The 20,014-nt window shown below is 43.1% G+C and overlaps 1 protein-coding gene across 1 annotated transcript in view; it reads right to left on the reverse strand.

Moving 5' to 3' along the window:
- The window catches only part of parp8 (poly (ADP-ribose) polymerase family, member 8), a 410,911-nt gene that overhangs the window by 110,366 nt on the left and 280,531 nt on the right, over positions 1–20,014 (reverse strand). Inside the window, exons 13-14 of the mRNA XM_072571640.1 lie at positions 17,948–18,001; positions 17,770–17,865 (exon numbers count right to left, since the gene is read on the reverse strand). Coding sequence (XP_072427741.1) covers positions 17,770–17,865; positions 17,948–18,001 — 150 coding nt within the window. The remainder of the gene's footprint in view (positions 1–17,769; positions 17,866–17,947; positions 18,002–20,014) is intronic.

Consider the following 20,014-nt stretch of genomic DNA (forward strand, 5'->3'; position numbering starts at 1 on the left):
CAAAGGAGCCTTCCACATCCATCAGAATTTTACCTGCACATCCACCAATATAATTTATTGTATCCGTTGCAATCCGTCTACATTGGGGAGACTGGACGCCTCCTAGCAGAGCGCTTTAGGGAACATCTCTGGGACACTCACACCAATCAACTACATCGCCCTGTGGCCCAACATTTCAACTCCTCCTCCCACTGAGCCGAGGACATGGAGGCCCTGGGCCTCCTTCACTGCCGTTCCGTCACCACCTGATGCCTGGAGGAAGAACACCTCATCTTCCGCCTCAGACCACTTCAAGGGCATCAATGTGGACTTCACTAGTTTCCTCATTTCCCCTTCCCCCACCTCACCCCAGTTCCAAACTTCCAGCTTAGCACCGTCCCCATGACCTGTCCTACCGGCCTATCTTCTTTTCCAACTATCCACTCCACCCTCCTCTCTGACCTATCACCTTCATCCCACCCCCATCCACCCATTGTACTCTTTGCTACCTTCCCCCACACTCCTCCCTGACCTATCACCTTCATCCCCATCCCACTCACCTATTGTACTCTATGCTACTTTCTCCCCACCCACACCCTCCTCTCATTTATCTCTCCACCCTTCAGGCACTCTGCCTGTATTCCTGATGAAGGGCTTTTGCTCGAAACATTGAGTTCACTGCTCCTTGGATGCTGCCTGAACTGCTGTGCTTTTCCAGCACCACTCTACTCCAGAATCTGGTTTCCAGCATCTGCAGTTATTGTTTTTACCTGAAAGATTGGAGTGACTAGGCTTGTACATGCTTGAGTTTAGAAGGCTGAGAGGGGATGTGATTGAGAGTATAAGATTATTAAAGGATTGGACACTCTGGAGGCAGGAAGCATGTTTCCGCTGATCGGTTGAACAAATTCTTCACCATCCAAGCCATTAACATTATGGGAGTCCTAGCCAATGTTTGGAAAATTAAAAGCCCCTATTATTACAACCTTATTAATCTTACATATATTTGAGATATGTCTATATATTTGCTTCTCAATTTCCTTCTGACCACTGAGGGGCCTATTGTACAATCCCAACAAGGTAATCATCCCTTTCTTATTTATAATTTCAACCCATATGTTTTCACTAAATGATCCCTCAGAAATATTTTCTCTAATTACAGCAGTAATTATTTAAATTTCCTTTTAGAATGTTTTTATGATTTAGTTAGGTGTATTAAATGTTGGAAGTTTGATTGATGTATTTAGGATGAACAGAATACATAATTAACAGAGTATATTCTCTTCCCAGGAGACCCTGAGTGAAAGGATTTGATTGAGATAGTATCTTAACTCCTATGGCTGGAATTATTACTGAACAGAACCAATTCATACTCATTTACAAGAAAATGCAGCACAAACTTGACTTTTCTAAGAATTACTTTATGCTAATCTGTGTTTAATTGGGCAACTGCTGTGAGAACAGAAGTATCATTTGTTTCATTTGGAACACTGAGTACAACAATCAGCTCAAAACAATGACTTGGGATTCTAATACAGACATATTATTTGCTCCCCTTGCTTTTCTGTACTACAAAATAATCTAGCTCCCATCTACACTTCAGCCAGTAGTAAACCCACTTGATTATTTGCCCTTCCCAACACTTGTCCTGCTCTATGAGTCAGGACCATGGATTGTATACATCCAGATGGGTTTGCAGTGGTTCAGGAAGATAGCTCACCACTGCATTGTCACTAGTAAATGGGGAGGGTCAATAAATGCTGCCCCAGTCAGCAAAGCTCACTTTCCATGAATGAGTAAAAGTAAGTATTTGTCTGCAGAGCTACTTGAGAATACATTATGACAGGAAGTGGCACGTTGGCACCAATGAAATAGGGCAACTTAGTGTAGACAGCACTATCCATACTAAATGCAGGGCCAGGTGTCTTCAATGGTGACTAATCTCTCCCTCCACCAGTGACAAAGTCCACCAGATCAAATATCAATCAGGATTTAGGCAGCTTCACAATCTCATCAGGAGCTTTGTCACTGAAGGGTTTTCTCTACCTAAACCTGCCAGCCAATGGATGCTGCACAGCCATGACAAGCTGAAGATGGTTTTTCCTTTTAAAGACCATCACAGGCTGGGGATAGTGGGCAGAGTGGAGTCAAAAGGATGAGAAGGCACTAGCAGGGGGCTTTTAACTACTATCCCTGTTGTCCTCCATCCATGCACCTAATTACTCCAGATTTGGGCAAATGGAGGCTCTGTCCCAAAACTGGCAGGCAGGCCATCCTTGCTACTTTTCTCACCTGCTCATCTGCAAGGAAGGTGAGCCAATGCTGCTTGAATCTGTCCAATTATTTGGCCTTTCTGCTGCCAATATCCAAGGTTATGTCTACATGGATCACTGAATGTAAAGTGACTGTTTGACACCTGTGGTAGTTATAAATAGGGAAATGTGTCACTCCTTCCTGTTCTCAACATGCGCTTTTTTCTTTAAATTTTGTTCTCAGTAAAGTTGCACGGTATTAAAATGTGTGAATGTTTTATTAAGTTGTTGTCCTCAAAATCCCCATTTTGACCCACAGATTCAGCACTTTCTGTTGGTTTCTGTCTGTTGAAACCACAACACCATAGTGGAAACATCTGCAAATTATAAACAGCTTTTGTGCAAAATGCAAATTCAAATTGTAGGTAGCAGCAATAGAAAGTTATTTTCAATTTTCACTTAGATGCTGGTGGGTACATAATCACAGGGGACAAATTTCACTACCTATGAACAAAGGGAAAACAACTGCAAAAACAAAGCAAAATAAAATGTTGTATTTACATATTGTTTTATAATGGGGAAAATTGGCAAGAGACAAAGTAAAAATGCTTGCTGAATCATAGAAGATTTATGCATGGAAACCAAAAGTTTGCTTCTTCATTCTCCACGGGAGTCGTACCGGAGGATTGGAAGGAGGCAAGTGTTGTTCCTCTTTTCAAAAAGGGTATAGGGAAATCCCTGGCAATTACAGTTCAATCAATCTTACGTCTGTGGTCAGCAAAGTTTTGGAAAGAATTCTGAGGGATAGGATTTATGACTATTTGGAAAAGCATAGAGTGATTAAAGGCAGTCAGCATGGCTTTGTGAGGGGCAGGTCATGCCTCACAAATCTTACTGAGTTCTTTGAGGAGGTGATGAGACAGGTCGACGATGTTCAAGCAGTGGATGTGGTGTTTATGGACTTCAGCAAGACAGTTGATAAGGTTCCCCATGGTAGGCTCCTTCATAAGGTCAGGAAGTATGGGATACAGGGAGATTTGGCTGTCTGGATTCAGAATTGGTTGGCTGACAGAAGGCAGAGAGTGATTGTAGATGGAAAGTACTCTGCCTGGAGGTCAGTGTTGAGTGGGGTCCTGCAGGGATCTGTTTTTGGGCCTCTGCTCTTTGTAGTTTTTATAAATGACTTGGATGAGGAGGTTGATGGGTAGGTTAGTAAATTTGCAGATGACACAAAGGTTGGAAGTGCCGTTGATAGTATCGATGGCTATTGCAGGCTGCAGCGCGACATATGCTGTACTTTTCTATGTTCTATGTTCTATGTTTACTCCGACTTGGTTAGTAAAATTGCGTTATAGAAGGAATTAAGGAGATAAATCAGGTGGGAGAGGCCAAGGCTCTTTCAGACGATGTAGTGATTGTAATGAGGTCAACCAGGTGGACCTCACAGAATATAAGTTCCCTGTTTGGGGCTGTTAATCTAGTCCAATCAGAGAGTCCGGGCTGACAGATATAAACAGGAGATATTTTGATTTAGTCCCTACCCTCCCCTTCACTGTTTTGCTCACACAGCATTGCCCTGTGGTTTGAAGGGCAGTGCTTGTCACTGGCCACTCGGGTGTCTTTCCTATCTTCCTGGTGGTGGAAACTGAATAAAGATTCGTGCACTTTGTGTCTTTCACTGTGTCTCACACCTGCACACACACACCATGGGTGCTGGGGATAAAGATAAGCACTACCGCACTTAGGTGGTAGTGTGGGGGTTAAAAATAAAAAAAAAAAAAAAAAAAAGAAAAAAAAAAAAAAAGAAGAAAAAAATAAAAGAGCTCTTGTGAGGAGCACTGCTTATCACTGGCCACTTGGGTTAAAAAAAGAAAAAAAAATAAAAACATCACATTGCCCGGGTGTCCTTGGAGAAGGAGCACGCGGGTGTCCACCGACACCCTGGAGTTGTGACTGGCCACTCGAGTGTTTCCTTCCCTTTGGAGACTGGATCATTCTGTGACTGTGCAAAAAAAAAAAGAAAAAAATAAAAAATAAAAACATCACATTACGTTAGAGCCCGGGTGTCCTTGGAGAAGGAGCACGCGGTGTCCACCAACACCCTGGAGTTGTGACTGGCCACTTGAAAAAAAAAAAAAAGAAAAAAAAGAAAAAAAAAAAAAAAAAAAAAAACAAAAAAAAAAAAAAAAAAAAAAAAAAAAAAAAAATAAACAGGAGATATTTTGATTTAGTCCCTACCCTTCCCTTCACTGTTTTGCTCACACAGCATTGCCCTGTGGTTTGAAGGGCAGTGCTTGTCACTGGCCACTTGGGTGTTTTTCATATCTTCCTGGTGGTGGAAATTGAATAAAGATTCGTACACTTTGTGTCTTTCACTGTGTCTCACACCTGCACACACACACCATGGGTGCTGGGGAAAAAAAATAAGCACTACCGCACTTAGGCGGTAGTGTGGGGGTTAATTTTAAAAAAAAAAAAAAAAAAAATGGCTTCTTTGGCCCGGGTAAACAAAAGAAAAAAAGAAAAAAAACAAACTCGAGGGTCACTTTGTCTCACACCTGCACGCACACACACTATGGGTGCTGGGGAATAAAAATAAGCACTACTGCACTTAGGCGGTAGTGTGGGGGTTAAAAATAAATAAATAAATAAATAAAAAGGAAAAAAAAAAATAAAAAATAAAAAAAAATAAAAAAAAAATAAACAGGAGATATTTTGATTTAGTCCCTACCCTCCCCTTCACTGTTTTGCTCACACAGCATTGCCCTGTGGTTTGAAGGGCAGTACTTGTCACTGGCCACTCGGGTGTTATTCCTATCTTCCTGGTGGTGGAAATTGAATAAAGATCTGTGCACTTTGTGTCTTTCACTGTGTCTCACACCTGCACACACACACACCGTGGGTGCTGGGGAAAGTATAAGCACTACCGCACTTAGGCGGTAGTGTGGGGAAAAAAAAAGGAAAAAAAAAAGAAGAAAAAAAAATAAAAAAATTAAAAAAAAATAAAAAAATAAACAGGAGATATTTTGATTTAGTCCCTACCCTCCCCTTCACTGTTTTGCTCACACAGCATTGCCCTGTGGTTTGAAGGGCAGTGCTTGTCACTGGCCACTCGGGTGTTTTTCATATCTTCCTGGTGGTGGAAACTGAATAAAGATTCGTGCACTTTGTGTCTTTCACTGTGTCTCACACCTGCACACACACACCATGGGTGCTGGGGAAAAAATAAGCACTACCGCACTTAGGCGGTAGTGTGGGGATAGGAAAAAAAAAAGAGAGAAAAAAAATAAAAAAAAAATAAAAAAAATAAAAATAAACAGGAGATATTTTGATTTAGTCCCTACCCTCCCCTTCACTGTTTTGCTCACACAGCATTGCCCTGTGGTTTGAAGGGCAGTGCTTGTCACTGGCCACTCGGGTGTTTTTCATATCTTCCTGGTGGTGGAAACTGAATAAAGATTCGTGCACTTTGTGTCTTTTCACTGTGTCTCACACCTGCGCACACACACACACTATGGGTGCTCGGGAATAAAAATAAGCATTACCGCACTTAGGTGGTAGTGTGGGGGTTAAATTAAAAAATAAAAAAAAAATAAAAAAAAAATAAACAGGAGATTCAGAGTCTCTTCAGTTTAGGGGACTGACTCTGTGCTGGCTGGTGCTACAGTCAGTATGTTACTGTTGGTGTGGGGAAACCTGATTCCTGAACTGGCTGAATCATTTAGCCAGTTTGTTAACTGGCATTCCTTTTAGTGAGGGCTGATTGTTAAACTCCTGATGCACATAATGTGTTTCAGGTGTAACTCAGTTCTCATCAGGGGATTGTTGTTTCCCTGGCTGGTTACAGCCTGTGTGTTACTCTTTTTCTTTTTTTTTTGAAAAAAGAACAATGTTCATTTTGTGGTAGGGCTTAGCCCTTGGACTCTAGTTTTCTTTGCTTTTTGTGTAAGTGTCTTCACTGTTTTTGGTGGTTGGACTGAGCCCTTGTGGAAGAAATACATTTCACTAGAGAAGCTGTTCCTGTGGGGAGGCCTAGCCCTGGGACTGGGCCTCTGAAGATTGAACACCTGTGTGTGCTGGGAGGTGAGCAATTGCTGTATCCTGGAGTTTGGTTGAAGACCTTGCCTTCAGGAATGGACCAAACCCCTGTGAGTTAACTGCACCTGTACTATGTTCCTGTGAGTGGGCCTGGTTTTCCAAGGCTGGGCCAGGACTCCACAGAGACTGAACACCTGTGCTGTGGGGTGTGTATTTGCTGCCTTCGGGAGTCGACTCTGCCCTTGGTTGTGGATCCTTTTTTTTCTAGCGGTGGACTCTGCAGTTTGGAGTGGACTCCATTTTGGACAATGCACCTTGTAAACTGGAGTGGACTCCATTCCTGGGAATGGACTTTATATTTGAAGACTCTATATTTGGACTGTGGACCAGAAAGGACTCTGTTTTTATGTAATTAACTGTTTTGTGTTGTTTGGGTCTATCAGCTGCACTGTCTTGCGTGTCTCTGTGTCTGGCAGGTCTTACTGTGAGCTGGGAGGCTCATGGGTTGTCCTGAAAGCTGTCACCCTGAGATCCGGAGGGTGGTTAGGCCATCCTGTGAACCTGAAGGTTGGTAGGCTGTCCCGAAAGCTTGAGGGTGGGTAGGCCACTCTGATGCCAGTCACCCTGAGAGCCAGATGGTGGGTAGGCCGTTCTGAGCGCTGTCGTCCCGAGAAGGGGTAATCAGGACGGGCTGTCCTAGAAGTGGTCGAAAGGTGTGTCAGACCAGCCGAGAGCCAGAAGGCACGTATGGGGCAGACTGAGATCCGGAAGGCTTGTGGGCTACCCTGCACGCTGTCGTCCCAGGGAAGGGGACGGGCTGTCCTAGAGGTGGCCGGAAGGTGTGCCAGGATAGCCCACTGGCCGGATGGCACATCGGGGTGGGTGAGAGCCCAATGGTACGTAGGGGCAGACCGAGAGCCAGAAGGCGGGTAGCCGTCCTCAGCGCTGTCACCCCGGGCAGGTACCGGGGCGGGCTGCCCCAGAGGTGGTCGAAAGGTGCTGAGGGTGGTTAGTGAAGCCGGAGGGTGGGTAGGCCATCCTGACCGCTGTCACCCCGGGCGGGTACTGGGGAGGGCTGCCCTAGAGGTGGTCGAAAGGTGTGTCAGGGCAGACCGAGAACTGGAAGGGGCATGGGGTGGACCGAGAGCCGGAAGGTACATAGGGCGGGCTGTCTTAGAGTGGCCGGAAGGTGGGAGGGACGGGGACTTGCTGGGTCTGTATTGTACACTGTTTATGTAACTGGGTTGGCTTTTTATGTACAAATGTCATTGTCGCTGACCTTTATATGTGGAACTGGGATTTGGGGTTTGTGCTCATCTCCCTGTAAACTGGTTGAGTGGTAGGGTTTGGTGCCTAGCTTTGCTGTTCCTCTCCCTTGTAAAATTGCTGTTGTAAACAGCTGTAAATGTTAACTGTTTTTTGTAAACTGTGTTTTGTAATTTGGTTAATAAAATAATAAAAAAAATAAACAGGAGCTCCAGAGGTGAGGAAACCAGAGTAATGTAAAGTACTGTGCTTGTGCAAATAAAGGGTGACAGGATGCCAATCTCTATGGGGTTATTTCAGATGAAGTCACACCTACCATCGGAGATATGCAGAATAAGCCACAAAAGGCTAGTGGAACAAAGAGTTTAATAAGATTGTGTGGAGAGATGGAGGAAGTTGCAGAGTTAATGGGCTAATTAAAGCACAATTAATGTAGCTAATTTAGTTTATTGAAGATAAGGATTATGGATGAGGAAAAGAATTGCAGATATTAAAGGCAACACTTTGAATTAGCTGAAGCATATGAAAGGCAGAAGCCAGCAGAACACGAGAATGGTCAATGATGTGGAGGTGCCTCTGTTGGTCTGGGGTAGCAAGTTAAAAATCATATAAAGTCCAACAGGTTTATTTGGAAGCACTAACTTTCAGAGCGCTGCTCCTTCATCAGGTGGTTGTTGTGAATAAGACCATAATACATAGAATTTATCGCACAAGATTATAGTGTCATGTAACTCAAATGATTTATTGAACATACCTGGATTATTAAGTTTTTCATCTGCTCGAATGGGTTACAGTTTTCTGTTCACCAATATGTAAATCCCAGAACTTCTTTTAAGTCACCTTCTCGAGATAACAAAATGTTTTATACCAAAGGTGACATCTCAGCTCAAACAATGCGGCATGGTGGCACAGTGGTTAGCACTGCTGCCTCACAGCGCCGGAGACCCGGGTTCAATTCTCGCCTCAGGCGACTGACTGTGTGGAGTTTGCACGTTCTCCCTGTGTCTGCGTGGGTTTCCTCTGGGTGCTCCGGTTTCCTCCCACAGTCCAAAAATGTGCAGGTCAGGTGAATTGGCCATGCTAAATTGCCCGTAGTGTTAGGTAAGGGGTAGATGTAGATGTAGGCGTATGGGTGGGTTACGCTTCGGCGGGGCGGTGAGGACTTGTTGGGCCGAAGGGCCTGTTTCCACACTGTAAGTAATCTAATGCATTAAAGGTGTGAGGTCAGTCTATCTGTATCCCAATCTTGAGTCAGACTGGTTCTATTTCCAAAGTGAAATTTACTAAATATTCCATGGATTGACTGCCTGCATTGACTGGAGTGGTGCTGGAAAAGCACAGCACGTCAGGCAGCATCTGAGGAGCAGGAAAACTAATGTTTTGGGCAAAAGCTCTTCATCATTTATTTCTGATGAAGGTCTTTTGCCCAGAACGTCGATTTTCCTGCTCCTCGAATGCTGCCTGACCTGCTGTGCTTTTTGAGCACTACTCTAATATTGACTCTAACCTCCAGCATCTGCAGTATCCACTTTCATCTGCCTGCATTGACTGCCTGCAGATTGTGCATTTTTTGAGCAAAATGGAATGTATCTGTAAATACACATCTACCCTATTGACGTGTGTGTGTGCATGCATGAGAAAGAGAGAGAGAGAGAGACACACACAGATTGTGAGTGTCTGCATGTGAGTGTGAGCGTATGAGTCTGGGTGGACGTGCGAGTGTGTGTGTTTGCATGTGTGAAAGCTTGGTAAAGTGTGTGTGTGGGTGTGATGGAGTATAAGCTTGTGAGAGGGAGTGTGCATGGATGTGAGTGTAGGGTGTATGTGTGTGTATGAGAGAGAGCGTGTGAATGAGAGAGGGTCTGAGTGAGCGTGTGAGTATGTGAGAGTGTACGTATGTGTGCTTGTGTTTGTGTGTGTGTGTATGAGAGAGAGAGAGAGTGTACAGTGCGCATTCCCACATATTATCCTGGCATGGCATGGGGCTCCATATATCGCACTGCTGCCTCACAGCACCAGGGACCTGGGTTCGATTCCAGCCATGGGCGCCTGTCTGTGTGGACTTTGCACATTCTCCCCGTGTCTGTGTGGGTTTCCTCCAGGTGCCTTGGTTTTCTCCCACATTCCAGAGTTGCGCGGTTTAGGTAGATTAGCCATGAGAAATACAGAGTTCAAGGGATAGGGTAGAGGAGTGGATCTGAGTGGGATGCTCTTCGAAGGGTCAGTGTGGACTTGATGGGCCGAATGGCCACCTTCATGCTGTAGGGATTTTGTGATTCTATCCCATCTGCAGGGACTGTTCCCTCGGGGATACCTCAGTCCACTCCTTCTCCACTCCCAACACCTCCACTTACACCTATGGCACATTTCCTTGCAATTGCAGAAAAGTAATACCTGCCCATTTAGACTAGATTAGATTCCCTACAGTGTGAAAACAGGTCCTTCGGCCCAACCAGTCCACACCGACCCTCTGAAGAGTAACCCATGCTGACCCAATTCCCTTTGACTAATACACCTAACACTATGGCCAATTCACCTGACCAGATGCTCTGGTTTCTTTCCTCCTCACTATTCAAGGGTCCAAGCACACCTTCCACGTGAATCAGTGATCTACCTGTACTTCACACTATCTGGTCAATCTTATCTGCTGCTCATATTATGGTCTCCTCTACAGTGGGGAAGAAAGCTCAAACTGGGTGACCACTTTGCAGAACACCTATGTTCTGTTTGCAAAAAAACACAACCCTGAGCTTCCAGTTGCCTACCATTTCAACACACCATTCTGTTTCCTGGCCAACATCTCTGTATCAAGCTTGCTGCAGTGCTTCAGCAAAGCTCAGCACAAGCTGGAAGACCAACACCTCATTTTTGACTTGGTGTACTGCAACCTCTGAGACTCAATATCAATTTCAAGCATTTTAGGGCCTGAACAACTTCTCCTAACTCCTTACCCCAATCCCCAAACACTAGGCCTTGTCATCACATGAGCTGCTACTACAAACAACCCATTGTCAGCCACAAACGGTCCTCACTAGCAGCTTTTTATTCTCTAAGACTAACCTTTACCCACTCCTTTATCTGCCCAACTGTTTTCCTCTCTTCCTGAGATGCATCTCCATCTATCGGATACTCCTCCTCGCACCCCTTCTCTCTATATGTCAACCTTTCCCTCACTACAATAAGTTCTGAAGAAGGGTCACTAGACCCGAAACATTTAGTTCCGCTTCCTCTCCACACATGCTGAGTTTTTCCAGTAATTTCTGTTTATTTTCCAATTTCCAGCATCTGCAGTTCTTTTGGGGTTTTTTTTTGTTCACTGTGTTCTCCATGTCTCTTGAAAGAATTTCTGTGTTAGAACAGAATTGCACATTTCTTTCAATGTGGGAATGTCCTTTCATACTCCTATTAAATTAACTAATAACAGGTACTCCAACAAACTTGAGATTTTCTCTCAACTACTATTGCTCATCGCCATTGCAGCCTTTGATGTACTTTTAAAGCTGGAAAGATTTAATGTTTTCAACTGGTAATGAGAGAAACTAAACTAATAAAACAAAAAAAAACATTATTTTCCCTGGAACAGGTGAGCAGGTGGAGTTAAGCTCTCAGACCATGTGACTATTTATTTCTAGTCTGTGTGGAGTTTGCACGTTCTCCCCGTGTCTGTGTGGGTTTCCTCCAGGTGCCTTGGTTTTCTCCCACATTCCAGAGTTGCGCGGTTTAGGTAGATTAGCCATGAGAAATACAGGGTTCAAGGGATAGGGTAGAGGAGTGGGTCTGAGTGGGATGCTCTTCGAAGGGTCAGTGTGGACTTGATGGGCTGAATGGCCACCTTCATGCTGTAGGGATTTTGTGATTCTATCCCACCTGCAGGGACTGTTCCCTCAGGGATACCTCTGTTACACTCTTCACAAAGATTAACTTCTCACATTTCCCTCTGGTATTGACTGCTCAATACAAGCAAAGTTTGCTCTATTCTCAATTAACATCTTCATAGCAATAAAGTACCTCAGCTGAGTTTCCATAACCAACAAGGAGACAAAGATAGTTTAGGGGACAGAGCTGGATGTTGTATCTTACTCATAAGCAAGTCAACTGTCCATATCAAAATGGCACGGTTGAGTAAAATCGCAAGAGTTAGAATTTTATATTAAGATGCAGTATCAAGAAAGCATTCTCCTAATCACAAAACATCAGCTAACACAAGTCATGGAGACAATTAGACGTATATGAAAGGAACACCAATGAAAGTGTTTTTTGTGGAAACAACTACTAAGTAGCAATTCTTGTAACTGAGGCTCCAAAATTATCAGCTGATCCTTAATCTTTTCTATTTCAAACAAGCATCTAATAAATGCTGAAAGAGAATGATCAACATCCTTCAATTACACTTTCCAACTAATCTGCTTGGCTTTGATGGCTTCTGTCTGCATCTTTCAATTGATCTAATTAAATCATATTGACAACCTCTGTTTGCTGATAAAACTCATAAGATTTAAAAGCTTATGTCAGTTTAAAAAGCTTACGAACACCTAAACCCTCACAGAGTGGTTTCAGCGCTCATCACTGAATCATGTCGCTTGCCTTAACCCACATTTGCAGTTCAGTAAATATTATGACATTTTGTGAAATGCACAGTTTACTAAGCAAATTAGTTGTTCTGCTCTCTTAATGTCAGAGCTTGTGTTTGGCAGAATCCAACAACAGAGAGCAGATATTTGCAAAAGCACACCAGATGCCACCTGTAGCATTGGTAAAGGCATAAAACCACTGTTAATAAAGTGCCAATTGAACATCCTGTCTGGTTTTCCTTTCTTGAAGAGTGGTGCTGGAAAATCGCAGCTGGTCAGGCAGCATCCGAGGAGTGGGAGAATTGACATTTCGAGAATAAGCTCTTCATTAGTAGTTATTTTGAGCTTATAAAACATGGAACATAGAACAATACAGCGCAGAACAGGCCCTTCAGCCCTCGATGTTGCGCCGACCTGTGAACTATTCTCAGCTCATCCCCCTACACTATCCCATCATCATCCATCTGCTTTTCCATGCCCTTACTACTCCCTGAGTAAAGAACCTACCTCTGATATCTGTCTTAAATCTATCACCTTTCAATTTGTAGTTATGCCCTCTCGTACAAGCTGACGTCATCATCCTAGGAAAAAGTCTTTCACTGTCTACCCTATCTAAGCCTCTGATCATCTTGTATGTCTCTATCAAATCCCCGCTTAGCCTTCTTCTTTCCAATGAGAACAGACCCAAGTCCCTCAGTCTTTCCTCATAAGACCTTCCCTCCAGACTAGGCAACATCCTGGTAAATCTCCTCTGCATCTTTCCCAACGCTTCCAAATCCTTCCCGAAATATGGGGACCAGAACTGTACACAATATTCCAAGTGTGGCCGCACCAGCATTTTGTACAGTTGCAGCATGATATGACAGCTCCAGAACCCATTCCCTCTACCAATGAAACCTAACACACTGTATGCCTTCTCAACAGCACTATCAACCTGGGTGGCAACTTTCAGGGATCTGTGTACGTGGACTCCAAGATCCCTCTGCACACCCACACGACCAAGAATCTTTCCATTGACCCAGTATTCTGCCTTCCTGTTATTCTTCCCAAAGTGCATCACCTCACATTTCGCTGCATTGAATTCCATTTGCCACCTCTCAACCCAATTCTGTAGTTTATCCAAGTCTGCAACCTGTAACATTCTTCCAAACTGTCCACTACTCCACTGACTTTAGTGTCGTCTGCAAATTTACTAATCCATCCACCTATGCCTGCGTCTAAGTCATTTAGAAAAATGACAAACAGCAGTGTTCCCAAAACAGATCCTTGTGGCACACAGTAACTGGATGCCAGGCTGAATATTTTCCATCAACCACCACTCGCTGCCTTCTTTCAGAAAGCCAGTTTCTAATCCAAACTACTAAATCACACTCAATCCCACACTTCTACAGTTTCTCAACAGCCTACCATGTGGAACCTTATCAAAGGCTTTACTGAAGTCCATGTATACCACGTCAACTGCCCTACCCTCATCTACATGCTTGGTCACCTTCTCAAAAAACTCAATGAGGTTTGTGAGACACGACCTGCCCTTGACGAAACCATGTTGACCATCTGAAATTAAATTGTTGCTTGCTAGATGATTATAAATCTTATCTCTTATAATCCTTTCCAAAACCTTTCCGACAACAGAAGTAAGGCTCACTGGTCTATAATTACCTGGGTCATCTCTCCTGCCCTTCTTGAAAAAGGGCATAACATTTGCAATCCTCCCGTCCTCAGGTACTAAACCTGTAGACAATGACGACTCCAATATCAAAGCCAAAGGATCTGCTATCTCCTCCCTAGCTTCCCAGAGAATCCTCGGATAAATCCCATCCGGACTTGTCTACTTTCAATAGACAATAGACAATAGATGCAGGAGTAGGCCATTCTGCCTTTCGAGCCTGCACCGCCATTCAATATGATCATGGCTGATCATTCCTAATCAGTATCCTGTTCCAGCCTTATCTCCATACCCCTTGACTCCACTATCTTTAAGAGCTCTATCCAATTCTTTCTTAAATGAATCCAGAGACTGGGCCTCCACTGCCCGCTGGGGCAGAGCATTCCACACAGCCACCACTCTCTGGCTGAAGTAGTTTCTCCTCATCTCTGTCCTAAATGGTCTACCCCGTATTTTTAAGTTGTGTCCTCTGGTTCGGCATTCCCCCATCAACGGAAATATGTTCCCTCCTGCCAGAGTGTCCAGTCCTTTCATAATCCTATACGTTTCAATCAGATCCCCTCTCAGTCTTCTAAACTCAAGGGTATACAAGCCCAGTCGCTTCAGTCTTTCCGTGTAAGGCAATCCTGCCATTCCAGGAATTGACCTCGTGAACCTACGCTGCACTCCCTCAATAGCCAGAATGTCTTTCCTCAAATTTGGAGACCAGAACTGTACACAGTACTCCAGGTGTGGTCTCACCAGGGCCCTGTACAGCTGCAGAAGCACCTCTTTGCTTCTATACTCAATCCCTCTTGTTATGAAGGCCAGCATGCTATTAGCCTTCTTCACGACCTGCTGTACCTGCATGCTTGCCTTCATTGACTGGTGGACAAGAACACCCAGATCTCTCTGAACAGCCCCTTTACCTAATTTGATACCATTGAGGTAGTAATCTGCCTTCCTGTTCTTGCCACCAAAGTGGATAACCAGACATTTATCCACATTAAACTGCATCTGCCATGCATCTGCCCACTCACCTAACTTGTCCAGGTCACCCTGTAATCCCCTAACATCCTCATCACATTTCACCCCACCACCTAGCTTTGTGTCATCAGCAAATTTGCTAATGTTATTGCTGATACCATCTTCTATATCATTTACATATATTGTAAAAAGCTGCGGTCCCAGCACGGATCCCTGCGGTACCCCACTGGTCACTGCCTGCCATTCCGAAATGGAGCCATTAATCACTACCCTTTGTTTCCTATTAGCCAACCAATTCTCTATCCAATCTAGTACTTTGCCCCCAATCCCGTGCGCCCTAATTTTACTCACTAACCTCTTGTGTGGGACTTTATCAAAAGCTTTCTGAAAGTCCAGGTACACTACATCCACTGGATCTCCCTCGTCCATCTTCCGAGTTACATCCTCAAAAAATTCAAGAAGATTAGTCAAGCATGATTTCCCCTTCATAAATCCATGCTGACTCTGTCCTATCCTGTTACCATTATCCAAATGTGCCATAATTTCATCCTTTATAATAGACTCCAGCATCTTTCCCACCACTGAGGTCAGACTAACTGGTCTATAATTTCCTGCTTTCTCCCGCCCACCCTTCTTAAAAAGTGGCACAACATTAGCCGCCCTCCAATCCTCAGGAACCGACCCCGATTCTATTGAACTCTGGAAAATAATCTCCAGCGCATTTCACTCCTTCTAGAATTAATAACACCACTTTGTAACTAACCTCGATCCTTTCTAGTCTAATATCGCGTACCTCATTCTTCTCCTCTATAATATTCTCCTTTTCCTGTGTGAAAACCGATGAGATGTGTTCGTTTAGCACATCTCCGATCTCCACAGGGTCCACACTCAACTTCCCACTTCTGTCTTTGACTGGCCATATTCCTACCCTAGTCATCCTTTTATTCCTCATATACCTATAGAAAGCTTTAGGGTTCTCCTTCATTCTATTTGCAGAAGACTGCTCGTGTCCTGTCTTTGCTCTTCTTAACTCTCTCTCTAAATCCTTCCTGGTTACTGCTCAAAAGTGCTGCACCTCGGTAGCTGCCTGACCGGCTGTGCTTTTCCAGCACCACACTCTTCGACTGATCTCCAGCATTTGCAGTGCTCACTTTCTCCCTGGTTTTCCTTTCGGTTAAGGAATATTGGTCAGCAGTGTAATGAGTGGCCTTGCTGATGCCACGTTTTACTCACTTGTCAAAGTTGAGAGTTTGTTTTTAAGGACTCATGCAACAGAGTTAGATATTAATAGATATTAAGCAGAACACCAGTCACATCTTATTGAATATTATTGTGCTGCACAGAGAGTGTCTTTTAAATTATTCCATAAATACATGAGCTGTCTGAAGACTAAATTGAGGAGGACCACAGAACCATAGGCTCTGCAAAATTATGTCTGTCCAGCTTTCAGCAAGAAATATATGTTACTTGTTAGCAAGTTACATTTGTTACCTCATAATAATACAAAAAATGTTATCATAATGTTCTTCTTTAGGTAACACCAGATAGATTTTGGTATTTGAAGGAGTTTCTGGGCATAAAACAATATCTGTACTAAGCTCTGCACACTGATAACTTTGAATATCATTACACTGTACATAAAATACTGATTATCTCAGAATGCAATGACGGACAACAAGAGTGGATGGTGGCTAAGTACCTATTTGTCAGGAACACATCCTGCTAGCTTTCACAGAATGATAACAATATGGGAGGCCATTTGGTCCATCATGTTTGCATGCATTTTCCAAATGAACATTTCACTGCCTTCTACCCATTATCGTGCTTTCTTTAGTATCTTGAATGCTTTGCCTGAACTTGTCATCATACTCTCAGGCAGTGCATTTCAGGCCTTCACCACTCGATGGGTGAAAAAGATTTTACTTGTATCATGTTTGCAGTACCGTACTATGTTACAGCATTGGAAAACAGTTTAAAAGGATGCCTCAAAAATTTTTAAATGAAAAATCCAACATGACACTATAAACAGTTTGCAAAAGCATATTTTCATGTTGGATTGCCTAGAGGCAGAAAAGTATTTAAATTTACAACTAATTAAGAGGGATGGATACCAGCCTGAAACAGGTCAATGAAGACACAATTATAGAGCGGATCGGGAGAAACAAATCATACAAAGGTTACAGCACAGAGGCAGGCATTGAACCTATCATGCTGATGCTGGCCCTCTGTAAGTACAACCCAACGAGTCTCACTGTCCTGCTTTTGCTCAGAAGCCCTGCAAAACTTTACTCTTCAGATAATTATCCAACTCTCTCCAGTGATTGAATTTGACTGTACCACATTCTCAGGCAATGCGTTCCAGATCCTTTCTCTTATTTATTCATTCATGGGATGTAGGCAAAGCTGGCTGAGCCAGCATTTAGTTGCCCGTCCCTAGTTGCCCTCGAGAAGATGGTGATGAGCTGCATTCTTGAACCGCTGCTGTCCACTTGCATAAAAATAATGTTCTCAATGTTGCCTAGTTTTTGATTCTTCTGCCAATGGGAACAGTTTCTTCCAATCTATTTTGTGCAGCCCACTCATGATTTTGAGCACCACCATCCAATCTGCCTTCAACCTACTTTATTCGAAGGAGTACAACCCCAGCTTCTCCAATCTGACCTTGTAATTGAAGTCCTTCATCCATGAAGCCATTCTCATTAATCTATTTTGCAGCCATGCCAATTATTTCAAATTTACCCTTGAAGTGCAGTGCCTAAAGTTGGATGCAAAGCTCCACCATGGTCAATCCAGCATTTCATGAGGGTTCATTGAAACTCTCTTGCTTTTGTATTCCATGTCTGTATTTATAAACGTTGTTCTCTATTGAAAATCCTGACCACGCTGTCAGCCGAAACCTGTTATGTGCTGTCATTTCGGACAAAGCTTGTATTATACAACGGCTGTAATTTCCATTAACAGCACTCGAGCTTAAATACTGCATCAGAATGCATAGGCATATTCTAAATTAAAGAGTAAATTCTCTACTAACCCGGAGCATTGGTCCATTCTGAAAGACGTGGGGTTCATCACACACCACGCAGTACTCATTGAGGATTGGTATCCGCTGCTCTGCATACTCAATGGTCTGTACAAATAAAGGAACATCAATTATGAGACAAAAAGAGATGGGTGAATGACTGAAGCAATGATGTTGGTGAGCCCCTTACCTGTACGAGAAACCCATGCTCCCTTGACACTAGTGTTCTCGCATTATAGCCAGACTAAAAGAATAGAGGGAAGAAAAAGAGCATTAGCTCTAATAATCAAGATTGACAGACATTAGTTTATTAATATATATCACCTCAAGGTACGGGGGAATACACATAACACTTTCTTGTACTATCTTTACTAACACAGCAGTGTCAGAATCTTCAAAAATATTCAGTTATTTGGAACAACAGATAAAGTTTGGTACCAAAACCCTCTGGGACCACCATGTTCAATGTTACACATGTCCACATCAATATGGGCACTCCACCAGCTGAAGCACCAGCCCTCAGCATGTAATTGAATTAGACACATGTTGCTGGTGGGATATTGGGTGGGGCTAGTGATGGACACTTCTGAATGGCACCCAATGCACTGGACATTTGGTTTACTCATAACTAGAAACGGTGCCCTCAGGTGGCTGGGTTGAGCCTGTTACATTGGTACAAAAGTTATCAGTACGTCAGCAGCATTCCCAAGAATTCTGCCTGTAACCACCCTATTCAGTTTGGTGGCACCTTATCCAGTGGAAACAAGAGTTATTCCCATTCAGCCAAGAAGTGTTGGTTGTCTTTTTTCAAATAATGCTTTAATCTCCTGCTAAAAGGATTAAAAAACAAAGCTTTGCCTTTCTGCCAGCCTGGGTTTTTGATGATGCCCCTTAGAGGGGTGAGCACTCTTGTTCTGTTCTCCATGCCAGAGACGTATAAATTAATTTCTCTCTGGAATTCAGGATGGAGTCATCATTTGCTCACTTTAGCAGTTCTGAGTTGTCACATTTCTATCTTCTTCAATCCACTGGCATTAATAGCTTCTGCCTTCATTCCTCAGTACAGAAAACAATTACTTTGGAGGTCATATGACTATCGCAAGTCACTAATGCCATTCTCCAAACACTACTCCTCTGAATGAAAACAAGATTTCTACTTCAAAAGTTTTAAACTGACTAGTTCTGTTGAACATTTTAGAAGTTAAGTGAAAAATCCATTTTCTTATACTTAAAAAATAAGAACTATTGTATTTACCATCTCGGCTGGACTCTCATCCTTTCCCTTAAAGTTAAGCTCATTCATAAGTTTGCTGCATGCATTCTAACTTACAAGCACTGTTCACACCACTGTCATCCTGCCTCATCATGGTCACTAATTTAAATTAGATTCCATCTGGTAAAAATTCAATTTAAAAATTTTCATTCTTAAATTTAAGTCACTTCATGGTCTCATTGTTTCCTGTCACTTGAACATCCTTCAATTTAACATGTCTTTGAGATTTGGAATCCCTCCAATGCTGGCCTCTTGTGCATCCTCCATTTCCTTTCCCTCACTTCAGATGGCTATGCCTTTGGTTGTTCAAGGCTTAGGTTCTCTCTCTGAATCTCTCTTCTCCTTTAAAGGTCCTTCTTCAAACTAACTCGCCAATTGGTTTCTGGACTTGTGACCAATTATCAATGATAAATATCTTCATCATGCCAACAACTAAAAGATTGGTTCTCAGGTAATTTATCAGCTTGTAAGATAGTGAGAAACCTTCATATTCCCTTCGGGTCAGGAGCTCTCTCTCTCTCTCTCTCTCTCTCTCTCTCTCTCTCTCTCTCTCTCCTCATCTGTAGTAAATAGCACTTTGAATCTGAGGAAATCTAGTTTATCTTTTGTTTAGCATCTGCTGTAAGCTGTGATTTTTAATTAATACATCAGGGATCTTTTGAAACGTGATCCAGCCAGCCTATGTCTCTTGAAAACGAGTGAACGTAACCTGAGAAAGAAGATCAAGAAGCAGCTTTCTGATCAGCTCAAGAATCATCTCAGTGGATCCTGTGAACAAAGGCCACAGAACTGCTTTCCTAGTTTCCCTCTATCCATAACACCCTGCTTTCTTTCTGTTATAAGGGGATAAAAATTTAATGAGTCGAGTTATATGTTGACAGTTTGTACCTTTCATTTGCAACTAGAGTCTATTTGCTTGTAATAAACAGTCATTCACTGTAAGTACAGAAGCCAGATCTGTCAACATGGGTCTGAAAATCAGAT

Source organism: Chiloscyllium punctatum, chromosome 1 (assembly GCF_047496795.1).
Source record: "Chiloscyllium punctatum isolate Juve2018m chromosome 1, sChiPun1.3, whole genome shotgun sequence".
Lineage (NCBI taxonomy): Eukaryota > Metazoa > Chordata > Chondrichthyes > Orectolobiformes > Hemiscylliidae > Chiloscyllium > Chiloscyllium punctatum.